Raw genomic sequence first — 14,280 nt, 5'->3', positions numbered from 1 at the left:
TTGTGTGGCATGTTCAGAAAGGAAAGGTCTTATTTTCCTGATGTTGTAGAGTGTAAATCTACATTATCATGCTGTCTTTGAAATGTGGTCGGTGAAACTGAGTTGGTTGTCGATGGTTTAGCCCTATGTTTCTGTATTGGAAGGTGTTATTGTGGATAAACCCAGCTGAACGGTGATGTTGTGCTCAACTTCAGGGTTGGCTGGAAAGACAAGGAGCTCAGTTTTCATTAGGTTAAGTCGCAGGTGGTGATCCCTTATCCAGGCCGAGATATCTGCCAAACAGTCCGAGATTTGAGCCGATACTGTGGGGTTATCATGCTTGAAAGACAAGTAGAGCTGTGTGTCATCAGCGTAGCAGTGGTAAGAGAAACCATGTGCCTGAATGATGGGTCCTAGTGATGTTGTGTGTATAGAAAAGTGGGCCAAGCACTGAGCCCTGAGGTACCCAAGTAAGCAGCTGATGTGACTTGGACACCTCACCTCTCCAGGCTAACTTGAAAGACCTACCTGAGATATGGGATTTGAACCAGCCAAGCACAGTTCCTGTGATGCCCGGAGTAGAAAGAGTGGACAGGTGGATCTGATGGTTGACTGTGTCAAAGGCTGCAGGAAGGTCCAGTAGAATAAGGACGGATGATCTAGATCCCGCTCTCACCTGTCTCAGTGAATCTGTGACAGATAGCAGGGCGGTCTCTTTTGTAGCCTGACTGATTGTTATGTAGCAGCTTGTTCTGTGAGAGATAGGCAGAGATCTGATTTAAAATTAACCTTTCAAGTGTTTTCACCATGAATGGGAGGAGAGAGACTGGTCTGAAATTTTGATTATAGCAATTGCTAGTGAATGTATTCAACTCATCAATAAGCTGAAGAGATAGGGGTAAACTTGGCCCTTCATTCAATAGTTCTGAAAAAATAGAAATAGCATCACGTGATTGATCCTAAAGAAATGTTTACGTTATTGGAAATATTTTGATATTTAAATATATTATTTGTCATGTCATTCTACCCGTGTGTAATATTTTCTACGTTTTAAAGCTTTATATACCTTTTTTATTATATGATTACAAGTTAAATATGAATAAATGATTCTTAAGGTTTATGAAGCACACATACACATACATTTGCATGACAATTAATTATCATAATCTTGACTGCCTTAATTACGAGAGAAAAAGCTTGATCTGACTTGTTCCGTGTCCAAAGACGATATCCATGCGACCCAGGGGTTAAATTGGGATTTTGGGGGAACCCTAAAATCCAAATAGGTATAACTGCAGGCCAGAGACCTCCAAATGGGGGCGGAATCTCCAAAAGAGGCCGGGGTTACTCCAAAAGGGTGTTGCGCCAACTCAAAAAGGGGGTGTCACTTCCACTCATGGTTAAGGTTATGGAAAGGGTTAGGTAAGGGGCTCCCTATGTCTTCAATGGCAGTTTGGAGCAAAAAATCAGATGATAGCTGGGACAAGTTAACTTCAGGTTGCATATAACATGCTAAACTTAAATCTAATTATGTTACAATTCAAAATAAATGCACATTGTTCTTAATGGGGGAAACAAACACCTTCTACACTTTTACTCAATTTGTAATGAAAATATTTGCATTAATTTTTAAAAGAGTTTAAAATTCTTCACTGTGGCATGAAGAAGCATTTTCATCAGTGATTCCCACTGTACATTTGCTACATTTTTGTTTTCCAAAAGAAAAAAACCACACACAAAAAACAAAACTAAATGCTGAATCAACAAAAATGGAGTACACACATAAATATAATACAAATAACAGTGAAACCTTTTACAGTGTGTTGGTCGAGTGGTCTTTTGATCTCAAGTTGTATGATATATTGATCAATGTTATTGTTGCTTTGGATGTGAGTGATTTCGGATTCAAAACCCCTTCGTGTATATAACACATACAGTTGAAGTCAGAAGTTTACATACAACTTAGCCAAATACATTTAGACTCAGATTTTCACAATTCGTAGAAAACATTCCCTGACAGGTCAGTTAGGATCACTACTTTATTTTAAGAATGTGAAATGTTAGAATAATAGTAGAGAGAATGATTTATTTCAGCTTTTATTTCTTTCATCACATTCCCAGTGGATCAGAAGTTTACATACTCTTTATTAGTATTTAGTAGCATTGCCTTTAAATTGTTTAACTTGGGTCAAACGTTTTGGGTAGCCTTCCACAAGCTTCTCACAATAAGTTGCTGGAATTTTGGCCCATTCCTCCAGACAGAACTGGTGCTCACACGCTTTTTCATTTCTGCCCACAAATTTTCCATCAGATTGAAGTCAGAGCTTTGTGATTGCTACTCCAATACCTTGACTTTGTTGTCCTTAAGCCATTTTGCCACAACTTTAGAGGTATGCTTGGGGTCACTGTCCATTTGGAAGACCCATTTGCAATGAGCTTTCACTTCATGGCTGATGTCTTGAGATGTTGCTTCAATATCACCACATAAGTTTCCTTCCTCATGATGCAATCTATTTTGTGAAGTGCACCAGTCCCTCCTGCAGCAAAGCACCCCCACAACATGATGCTGCCACCCCCATGCTTCACGGATGGGATGGTGTTCTTCGGCTTGCAAGCCTCACCCTTTTTCCTTCAAACATAATGATGGTCATTATGGCCAAACAGTTACATTTTTGTTTCATCAGACCAGAGGACATTTCTCCAAAAAGTAAGATCTTTGTCCCCATGTGCACTTGCAAACTGTAGTCTGGCTTTTTTATGGTGGTTTTGGAGCAGTGGCTTCTTCCTTGCTGAGCAGCCTTTCAGGTTATATCGATATAGGACTCGTTTTACTGTGGATATAGATACTTGTTTACCTGTTTCCTCCAGCATCTTCATAAGACTGTTGTTCTGGGTTTGATTTGCACTTTTCGACCAAACTATGTTCATCACTAGGAGACAGAATGCATCTCCTTCCTGAGCGGTATGATGACTGCGTGGTCCCATGGTGTTTATACTTGTGTACTTTTGTTTGTACAGATGAACGTGGTACCTTCAGGCATTTGGAAATTGCGCACAAGGATGAACCAGACTTGTAGAGGTCCAACATTTTTTTATGAGGTCTTGGCTGATTTCTTTTGATTTTACCATGATGTCAAGCAAAGATGCACTGAGTTTGAAGGTAGGCCTTAAAATACATCAACAGGTACACCTCCAGTTGACTCCAATTAGCCTGTCAGAAGCTAATTGTCTAAAGGATTGACATCATTTTCTGGAATTTTCGAAGTTTCTTAAAGGCACAGTTAACTTAGTGTATGTAAACTTCTGACCCACGGAATTGTGATATAGTCAATTAAAAGTGAAACAATTTGTCTGTTAACAATTGTTGGAAAAATTACTCATGTCGTGCACAAAGTAGACGTCCTAAACATCTTGTCAAAACTATAGTTTGCTAATATGAAATCTGTGGAGTGGTTAAAAAAATTTGTTTTAATGACTTCAGCCTAAGTGTATGTAAACTTCTGACTTCAGCTGTAGCACAGATGAGATAAATAATTGTCTGAATTGAGACATGTCTGTGAGACCCTCGCTGAACTACCGCTATTCTTAAAGCGACAGTACCACATAAGTGCTTGTTATACAGATTGTTGTAAACTCAATGTAAATACATTTTAGTACAAATTATGCATTTAAGCAATACACATGGAACAAAATGTGTAATAAATGCAAAATATTTAAAGGGGTAGTCATACATGAAATATGCAGAGCCCTCATAAACCTAATGTTTTTTTTTTTTTTTTAACATAGTACTTTTAACGGCATTTAGCAATTAATATTAGATGTGGAATTTTTATTTTTAGGTTCCATCCTTGTGAATATTTTGTTAAAATGTGTTGCTGATGTGACATTTCAAACTATAACAGTTAGTGTCATTATATGCAAGAAATCCCCATCCCAATTTGCTTTATGGGAAACATTAAGAATTTGTTTGATGCACAAGTCTAAGTCATTCTTGCGATTTTGACGACTAATATTAGTGCTTTTGTGATTGTTGACATTGTCGAGCTCCACAATATGGGACATTTTTTATTTTCATTTTGAACTGTGAAACTAATGAGCAATACTTTTTTGACACCAGATTAAAAGAATAGTTAACCTAAACCATGAAAATTGTAATCATTTACTCACCCTCATGTTGTAAAGGAAATGGCAGTATTAGGCAGTTTAGTCTCTGTCACCGTTCACTTTCATTGCATCTTTTTCCATACTATGAAAGTGAATGGTGACTGAGGCTGTCTTTCTGCCTAACGTCCAAGAAAGGAAGTCATACGGATTTGGACGAACATGAGGGTGATTAAATGATGACAGAATTTTCATTTTTGGATAAACCATCACTTTAAGTTCAGGGGTGTTCACACATGAGTTCACTTTAAAAGAACCAAACTCAAACCTCTTTCAGTTGACCTAAAAGTGAAAAAGAGGCCAGTTCCCTTTGCATTCACATTGTACCTGTCCTGAACTTGAAAGTGAATTCAGACCTTTCGATTCAGACCTATCTCCCAGTTCGATTTTAATTTGATACATTTTGCAGCCCTTGCATCATGTGATTCCTGATATTGGCGTTGGCATTGGCCATTGAAGAAGAAACCCATATCAGTTGACCACTAGTTTATTACTGGCGCTCACAGCAAAGCAAAAACTGAAGTGAGCTGTGATCAGATAAGCATCCTTCAGAAGAATGAGCAGAACAGTCCTCAATAATGCTGCTGGGTCAGACTGAAGTATTCTCAAAACCTCCATCTGCAGCAAAATTTACCAAAATGTATTAGTCTCTTAGGCAGATGACATACTGCTTCCTAAAATTCGAAACATTCTTGTTTTTTACGAATTTATTCATACCTGGTGCCGCCATTCGGTGTCCAGTGATGGCGCTGCAGCTTTTTCAGCACCACTGAGCGCCACTCACATAGTTTTTCACCATTTCACATGGTGAAAATGCAGTTACAGATAAAAAGTATGAAAGAATGGCAAGCCGAATTGACTTTTAAGAATCAAAAGTCAATTCGGCTTGACATAGTTTCATACCATCCGAACAAACCAAACTCTGATGGCTAATGGACTCCACACAAAACGCTCTAATGTGACAACATCCTTAGAGACGTTTTCTGCTCCATGCTAAAATGATTAATTGTTCTCTTGTTTTCTTCCCCTCTGTCTTGTCTGGCAGGGTTCTGGAGCGCATCGGGGCACGTGCATTGGTGGCCCATGTGCGGACGTTCGCCGACTTCCTGGTGTACGAGTTCTCTACGTCAGCAGGCGGGCAGCAGCTGAATAAATGTATCGAGATTCTGAACGACATGGTGTGGAAGTACAACATTGTGACACTGGACAGACTCATCCTGTGTCTGGTGAGCTCTTTCCTCATGTCTTTCAGTGTGTCCTGCAGTTGTAGGTGTCTTCATAAAGCACACGTACTGTCCTCTTCCTGTCCATTTTGAATGTGACTGACGGCTTGGCACAGCACATGTCTCACTTCATTGCTCTGCAGTATTTTTACTTGACCTTGTGAATATTGGCTCACAACAAAACTCTACAAACTGAAGCTTATTTTACTGGATGAAGGTTTATTTTTTATAGCACAGTGACAGCTGTATGTACTCAAGATTTTGTCACGACACCAAAATTTCAGTTTTCAATACCAAAACCGTTAAAATTACATAATTCTCGATACCACAGCAAAACTAAAATGCCATCAAACACTTCCTTTTTAAAAAAGTTAAATATTAACCTCCTGTGACCCAAGCGTGACTTCTGTGTGCATTTTCCATTTCCCTTTTTGATATTTTTAACTAGTAGCACATAATAAACAAGCAAAAAATAAATAAATAAAAATTCTAGGTGAGGCAAATTGATTTATATGTAGCACATTTCATGCACGATGGTAATTGAAAGTGCTTTCCATAAAAAAGATAAGAAAATACCAGATGTATACAAAATTAATTTTAAAAACAGTTAAGAACAAGAAACAAGAATAAAAATAAATAAAAAAAGATTTTTTACGAATTTAAAAAATGATTAAAAATGAATAAAACAGAAAAAGAATACAGAAATAAAATGATTCAGTGCAATCAGTAAGTGTGGCAGAGTGTTCAGTCAGTAAATGCACAGTTAAACACGTGTTATCAGACTGGATTTAAATGTGGCTACTGTTGGGGCACATCTCACCTCTTCTGGAAGCTGGTTCCAGCTGCATGTAGCATAATACCTAAACGCTGTCTCCCCTTGTTTTGAGTGAACTCTCTGTATTTCTAACTGACTTGATCCTAATGATCTGAGAGGTCTGAGGTTTATATTCAACAAGCATATCTGCAATGTATTTAGGTCCTAGGCCATTGACTGATTTATAAACTAGTAATAGTACTTTAAAATCAATTCTAAATGTAACTGGAAGCCAGTGTAAAAACCTGAGGACTGGAGTAATATGCTCAGTCTTTTTTTGTTTGGGTGAGAATCCTGGCAGCAGCATTTTGAATGATGTCTAATGGTCTTTTTGGGAAACCCGGTGAGAAGTCCATTGCAGTAGTCCACCCTACTGGTGATGAATGCATGAACAAGTTTCTCTAAGTCTTGACTGGATACTAAACATCTAATTCTCACTATTTAAAAAAAAATAATAGTAGGTTGATTTCGTTATTGCTTTGATGTGACAACTGAAACTAAGGTCTGACTCCTAAATGACACCAAGATTCCTTACTTGATTTTTTGTCTTTAGACTCCTGGAGTCAAGGTATGTGTTGGGAATTTCACCTTTGTTGCCAGATTTACTGTCTACGACAGACAAACACTTTTGGACTTTGGTTCAGCAATTACACCGTAAACCGGACTTCAAATTCCTCAATGCAGACCCGCTGTTTACAAACACGGCAGCGGAGCCCTTTGTCTGGGCTGCCCGGCCGCGGAAACGCAGGAGGAAAAGGGGAAACAGAGCCGGCATTCTCATGAGAGTAAGACGCCACGCAAATCGACCCCCGCTACCCAGTATTCTACTGGCAAATGTTCAGTCTCTGGATAACAAGCTTTGCAAGCTGAAAGCGCGGATCTCTTTCCAACGAGAGACAAGGGACTGCTGCATTATCTGCCTTACAGAAACTTGGATGTCTGCGGAGATTGCAGACTCAGCCATTGAACCCGCGGGGTTCTCCGTGCACTGAGCAGACAGAGCGAAAGACCTCTCAGGTGAAAGCAGAGGTGGTGGTGTATGTTTTATGATCAACAAATCCTGGTGTGATCAGAGGAACGTACATTCTATCAAGTCTTTCTGCTCTCCTGATGTGGAATTTCTCAGGCTTCTGTGTCGACCATTCTGGCTACCAAGGGAATTCACAGCGGTCATTATCACAGCTGTGTACATCCCGCCACTAGCCGACACAGACCGGGCACTCAAGGAACTGTACGGGATTACAAGCAAGCAGGAAACCGTGCACCCTGAGGCCGTGTTCATTGTGACCGGGGACTTTAACAAAGCCAGTTTCAAATCAGTCACACCAAAATACCACCAACATATTAGTTTTAACACACGAGGGGACCGGGTTTTGGATCATTGCTACTCTCCGTTCCGGGATGGCTACAAATCCCTCCCCCACCCACCATTTGGCAAATCGGACCACTCTTCCATTCTGCTTCTGCCCGCTTACAGGCAGAAACTGAAACAGGAAGCACCCGCCCTCAGAACGATCCAGTGCTGGTCAGACCAATCAGACTCTATGCTACAAGACTGTTTTGATCACACGGACTGAGAGATGTTCCGGTCCGCCTCTGGTGAAGACATCGAGCTTTACGCTGATATCGTAACGTGTTTCATCAGAAAGTTCGTAGAGGACGTCGTTCCGACCAAAACAATACGGATCTATCCGAACCAGAAGCCATGGATTAATAGCGATGTTCGCGGGGCACTTAATGTGCGGACCTCCGCTTTTAATTCTGGGAACGCAGAGGAGCATAAACAAGCCAGTTATGCAAGCCGAACAGCAAAATGTCAGTACAGGAACAAGATTGAAGGACAGTTTAACACCACCAACTCTAGAAGCATGTGGCAGGGAATTAATATCATCACGGACTTTAAAGGGAATAAAAACTCCACCATGAACACCGCTGCCTCTCTCCCGGATGAGCTAAATACTTTTTATGCTCGTTTTGAGGAAAATAACACCGCTTTCGTGGAGAGAGCTCTCGCGGCCGAAGCTACAGAGGTTAGTTCACTCTCCGTCTCTGTAGCGGATGTAACCCGATCCTTCCGACGGGTGAATATCCGCAAAGCCACGGGTCCAGACGGCATTCCGGGCCGCGTCATCAGAGCGTGCGTGAACCAAATGGCTGGTGTTTTTACGGACATTTTCAATCTTTCCCTCTCTTTGTCTGTAGTCCCCACATGCTTCAAAACATCCACCATTGTGCCTGTTCCAAAGCAATCCAAAATCACTTGCTTAAATGACTGGCGTCCTGTTGCTCTGACCCCCATCATCAGCAAATGCTTTGAGAGACTAATCAGAGATTACATCTGCTCTGTGCTGCCTCTCTCACTTGACCCATTGCAGTTTGCTTACCGCAACAACCGCTCAACTGATGATGCCATTACATCTACAATACACACTGCTCTCTCCCACCTGGAAAAAAAGAACACTTATGTGAGAATGCTGTTTGTAGACTACAGCTCAGCATTCAACACCATTGTGCCCTCCAAGCTTGATGAGAAACTTCGGGCTCTGGGCTTAAACAGTTCGCTGTGCAGCTGGATCCTGTACTTCCTGTCAAGCAGACACCAGGTGGTTAGAATAGGCAGCAACATATCCTCATCACTGACCCTCAACACTGGAGCCCTGCAGGGCTGTGTTCTCAGCCCACTCTTGTATTCTCTGTACACACATGACTGTGTGGCAACACATAGCCCCAGTGCCATCATTAAGTTTGCTGATGACACGACGGTGGGTGGGTCTGATCACTGACAATGATGAAACAGCCTACAGAGAGGAGGTGCACACTCTGACACACTCTGGTGTCAGGAGCACAACCTCTCCCTCAACATCAGTAAGACAAAGTAGCTTGTGGTGGACTTCAGAAGAAAAGACAGAGAACCCATCACCATCAATGGATCACCAGTGGAGAGAGTCAGCAGCTTCAAGTTCCTGGGTGTCCACATCACTGAGGAACTCACATGGTCTGTCCACATTGAAGCCGTTATGAAGAAGGCTCATCAGCGCCTATTCTTCCTGAGATGGCTGAGGAAGTTTGGAATAAACCGCCACATCCTCACACGGTTTTACACCTGCACTGTAGAGAGCATCCTGACTGGCTTCATCTCTGCCTGGTACGGCAATAGCACCACCCACAACCTCAAAGCCCTGCAAAGGGTGGTGCGAACTGCCAGACACATCATCGGAGGTGAGCTTCCCTCCCTCCAGGACATATATACCAGGCGGTGTGTGAAAAAAGCTTGGAGGATCATCAGAGACTCCAGCCACCCGAGCCATGGGCTGTACTCACTGCTACCCTCAGGCAGGCGGTATCGCAGCATCAGGACCCGCACCAGCCGACTTCATGAGAGCTTCTTCCCCCAAGCAATCAAACTTTTGAACTCTTGATCTCCCACGATCAAAATACATCAGCACTGCACTTTATTAGTCTTACTCTTATATCTCACATCGGACTGTCATAAATTATATTATTATTATATCATATTCTCTCTTAACAACTTACTATCAACCGACAGCCTGAATGTCAGTACAGTACAATACAATCTACTGTACATTCTATATATACTATATATACTTTTTTTTTTATTGTATTGTGTGTATTGTATACTGTACAGTGTATGTTATTATTTGTATATTGTGTTGTGTGTAATTATGTGTATATTAGACTTTAATTGTGTTGTGTTAATCTGATGTTTATTGTAAACTGGTATATGTCTCATCACTTTCACAACTGCTATGTTGCTCGGAACTGCACCCAAAAATTTCACACACTATTGCACTTGTGTATATGTTTGTGTGACAATAAAAGTGATTTGATTTGATTTGAGATACAATGACCTCTGTCTTGTCTTTGTTGAATTGAAGGTAGTTTTGGCACATCCAACTATTAATTTCATCAATGCACTGGCACAGAGTGTCTATGGGTCTGTAGTCATTTGGCAATAGGGCTAGATATATCTGGGTATCGTCTGCATAACTATGGTATGTAGTTTGGTTCTTTTTCATAATTTGGCCTAGTGGGAGCATATACAGGTTGAACAGGATTGGTGCAAGAATTGAGCCTTGTGGGACTCCACACGTCATGGTTGTCCACTCAGATTCATAGTTGCCTATGTTCACATAGTAACCCCTCCCTTCTAGATATGACCTGAACAAGCTGAGGACAATCCCAGAGAGCCCTACCCAGTTTTCCAATCTGTCTAGGAAAATATTTTGGTCAACAATGTCAAATGCAGCACTGAGATCCAGTAATACCAGCACTGATATTTTGCCTGAATCAGTATTTAGCCGAATATCATTAAGTATTTTTATGAGCACCATCTCTGTGCTGTGATGCTGTTAGAAACCAGACTGGAAATTGTCCAAGTAGCCATTTGAGTTTAAGAATTTGTTTAGCTGATTGAAAACAACATTTTCAATGTTTTTGCCTATGAAAGGAAGATTTGAAATTGGTCTGTAGTTGTTTAATATTGAGTCATCTTTAACACAGCTAATCCTCCACCTCTCCTGACAGCTCTGCAGACACTCATGAACGTAATGTTTGGAAGGGCGGAATCATTGAGAACTGTTGCACTGGAGCTGTTATCTAACCAAGTTTCATTTAAGAAACATAAAATCCAGGTTGTTTGTGGTGATGAGCTCATTGACTAAAAAAGTTCAGTAGTGAAGCAGTAAGTGAAGCAAATAGTTTTCCTAAAAATGTATGTCCACATATGTGGACAGTGGGACTAATTTGTGAAATTGTAAATAAAATCAAGCTATAGAAAGTCATATTTTTTTCAAATAGTTTATTATGTCCAGGAGCGTTGGATATTCATGTTTTTGAGATGTTATAGGCATTACAGCTGATTTTCTATAAAGCTGAATAATTCATTCTGATTCAAAGTAATGTCCAGCATCATCCAATCACTGCTAACCATGTTAAAATAAAATGATACATTATAAATTCTGAATCTATGTACTGATTATCATTGTCACATGTCTGTCAAACATGTTGAGTGATCCAAACATCATCTGCAGCCTGAAACTGAATTATAAGATGATGCTCCCTTGCTCCCTATTTAGTGAATGACTTAACCTCCAGTGTGCTGTCTGTCTGCACTGGTCTCAGAACAGTTTGAAATGCACCTTATTTTCATCCTAACTCCATATAAAGCCTCTGAGAGACACATTTTTCAGCTTTTGCATGAATACATTTATTCTCAATGTGAAAATACACAGTAAATATATAGGAATGCATTTATTAATGTTAATGAATAGAATCGTATTGTTCAGTGATAACAAAATAAATTATAAAAATTTATATTAAAATGAAGAGAAATGACCCACAGATGTTTTAATGTTGAAAATTATTCAAAATAACGAACATGTTTTTTCAACTTTTGGGGGAGTAATAGGAGTGCTTCATGGAAATCGACGTCATGTTGTTGTGTCACGTGATTCGGTGCACCAGAAGTTTAACCCTTAAGTGGCAGTGTAGAGTCTTGCGAACAAAATTCAGTCAGTTTTAATTCATTTAAATTATGCGTTGTGTATAGCAAAGCCAAAATGTGAACGCGGGGTCACACGAGGTTAATATACTTATTGTCAAATTAAATTATAACTAGGGGAAGTATTCTTCAAGTACTATTTCGCCATACATCCATTTTTTTCACCCACCTGTTTACGTTCACTTAAGACAAAAGGACTATTTACAGTACATCGATATCTTGACAAGGCTGGCATTTTGACCAAGAACTGCATCTGACAATTTACACGCAAACTGCATTACCTGCATTGATATTCAATACAATACATTTGTGAGTCTGATATTGCTTTGATACAACAGTTCTGATAATAAGAAGTTGATATTGAGGAACTTACATTTCAGATACAATATGGTCAGGTTTAGTTTTTTTGCTCCGCTAAGAAACATAGTTCAGACAAAGCCAAAGCAGGATCAACCATGCTTAAATACAAAAATTCCAGCAAATGTTTGTACTTTGATTTTAAAAGAACACAATTTTTATATATATAAAAAAAAGGCTTTTGATTTAACAGCTTAATTCAGTGTGATTATATAAACCTCTCAATGGAGTTGTTCTAGCTTAAACAGGGTTCCCACGTGTCCTGGAAAACCTGGAATTTTGAAATGCAGTTTTCCAGTCATGGAAAAGTTATGGAAAATTAGAAAAATACCTAAATGTCCTGGAAAATAATTATTTGTCCTGAAAAATATTTTAGTATAACAAAACAGTTTGACTGTGTTGCTAGCAAGGTTTTTGTTACATGTATGAAAACATGATAACGATCAGGACTCGGGATAGGAGTCAAATACACATTTGTATAGTTTTGCCACTGCCGGCAGCTGCGCATTGTGAAACAACGTCAACGGTTAAGGACACTTACACCCTTGATTACAGCAGCAGCCAGTCGTGTGCTTGGCAATCGCGGTCCGACCTAGGCAGATCGCTTGATTGGTTACAGCTAATCAGATACAATGAACTGCCTGTTTAAGGTCCTGCCACAGTATCTCAATCAGGTTCAAGTCAGGACTTTGACTAGGCCACTCCAAAACTTTAATTTAGCTTCTTTTGAGCCATTAAAATGTGGACTTCCTCCTATGCTATGGATCATTGTCTTGTTGCATAATCCAGTTGCGCTTGAGCTTCAACTCATGGACTGATGACCGGACGTTCTCCTTTAGGATTTTCTGGTAGAGAACAGAATTCATGTTTCCCTCAATTATTGCAAGTCACCCTGAAGCAGCAAAGCATCCTCACACCATCACACTACCACCTCCATGCTTGACCGTAGGTATAATTCTTTTTGTGGAATTCTGTGTTTGATTTATGTCAGATGTAACGGGACCCCTGTCTTCCAAACAGTTCCACTTTCGACTCATCAGTCCACAGAATATTCTTCCAAAAGCTTTGAGGAGCATCGAGGTGTGTTTTGTTAAAATTCAGACGAGCATTAATGTTCTTCTGGGTTAGCAGTGGTTTTCACCTCGCCACTCTTCTATGGATGGCATTTTTCCCACTGTCTTTCTGATAGTGGAGTCATGAACAATGAGCTTTATTGATGCGAGAGAGGCCTGCAGTTCCTTGGATGTTGTCCTTTGTTGTGATTTCCTGGACAAGTCGTCGTTGTGCTCTTGGAGGAATTTTGAAAGGTTGGCCACTTCTGGGAAGGTTCACTACTGTGCTAATTTTTCTCCACTGTGGTTCTTTGGAGTCTCAGAGTCTTTGAAATAGCTTTGTAACCCTTTCCAGACTGATGTATTTCAATCACCTTTTTCTATGACCTTGGCATAGTGTGCTACTGGGTGAGACCTTTTAGCCAACAAAAGTTGAAATTAGGTGTTGATTTGATTGAACAGGTCTGGCAGTAATGAGGTCTGGATGTGTCTAGTCCAGCTGAACCCCATTATTAATGCAGTTTCATTGATTTGGGGATTTAGTAACTAAGGAGGCAAATACATTTTCACACAGGCCCAGTTGTTATTGGATAATTTTTTTGCTTCGATAAAAAAACATTATCATTTAAAAACTGTATTTTGTGTTTCCTCAGATTGTCTTTGTTTTATATTAGATTTTGTTTGAATTTTTGAAACAATTTAGTATGAGATATACACAAAAACAGAAGAAATCAGGATGGGGACAAATACTTATATGTGAAACACCATCCATGTGTCAGAGGTTAACAGAAGCTCTGCTCTGATGTATTTGTACTATAAACAGCCCAGAGGGATGGCCCTTGCAGCGCCTGATCAATGAGCTTCCTGCTGTCCTGTGCATGCTCCATTTATCAATCTGATCGATCAGTGACAACTGACACGGACCCCAGCCTGCAGTGCACAGTGACCCACTGCGCTTTTGTGCTTTTCAACCCTGTCTGCATATTGCACTTTGAGCAGCTCTTGTTTTTATACCTGTATTAGTCTTATGCAGCCACACACATTATTTTTGTTTTTTATATTTTGTAATTTAAAAAAAAAAGTCCTTTAAATGTAGTCAGTATTTCATCATGTCATATTCATTAATTTTAGTAAACTAAAAATGGCATATAACTTTAGTTGACAAAAATAACA

The 14,280-nt window shown here is 39.9% G+C and overlaps 1 protein-coding gene across 1 annotated transcript in view; it reads left to right on the top strand.

The window, feature by feature from the left end:
- LOC127416019 (mediator of RNA polymerase II transcription subunit 23-like) overlaps positions 1-14,280 on the top strand; it is a 119,309-nt gene that overhangs the window by 74,637 nt on the left and 30,392 nt on the right. The window contains exon 14 of the mRNA XM_051655090.1: positions 5,186-5,366. Within this exon, the coding sequence (XP_051511050.1) occupies positions 5,186-5,366 (181 nt within the window). The remainder of the gene's footprint in view (positions 1-5,185; positions 5,367-14,280) is intronic.

The sequence above is a fragment of the Myxocyprinus asiaticus genome, chromosome 25 (genome assembly GCF_019703515.2).
Source record: "Myxocyprinus asiaticus isolate MX2 ecotype Aquarium Trade chromosome 25, UBuf_Myxa_2, whole genome shotgun sequence".
Lineage (NCBI taxonomy): Eukaryota > Metazoa > Chordata > Actinopteri > Cypriniformes > Catostomidae > Myxocyprinus > Myxocyprinus asiaticus.
The sequence above is the reverse complement of the archived record's forward strand: the minus strand, read 5'-3'. Positions and strand labels throughout refer to the sequence as shown.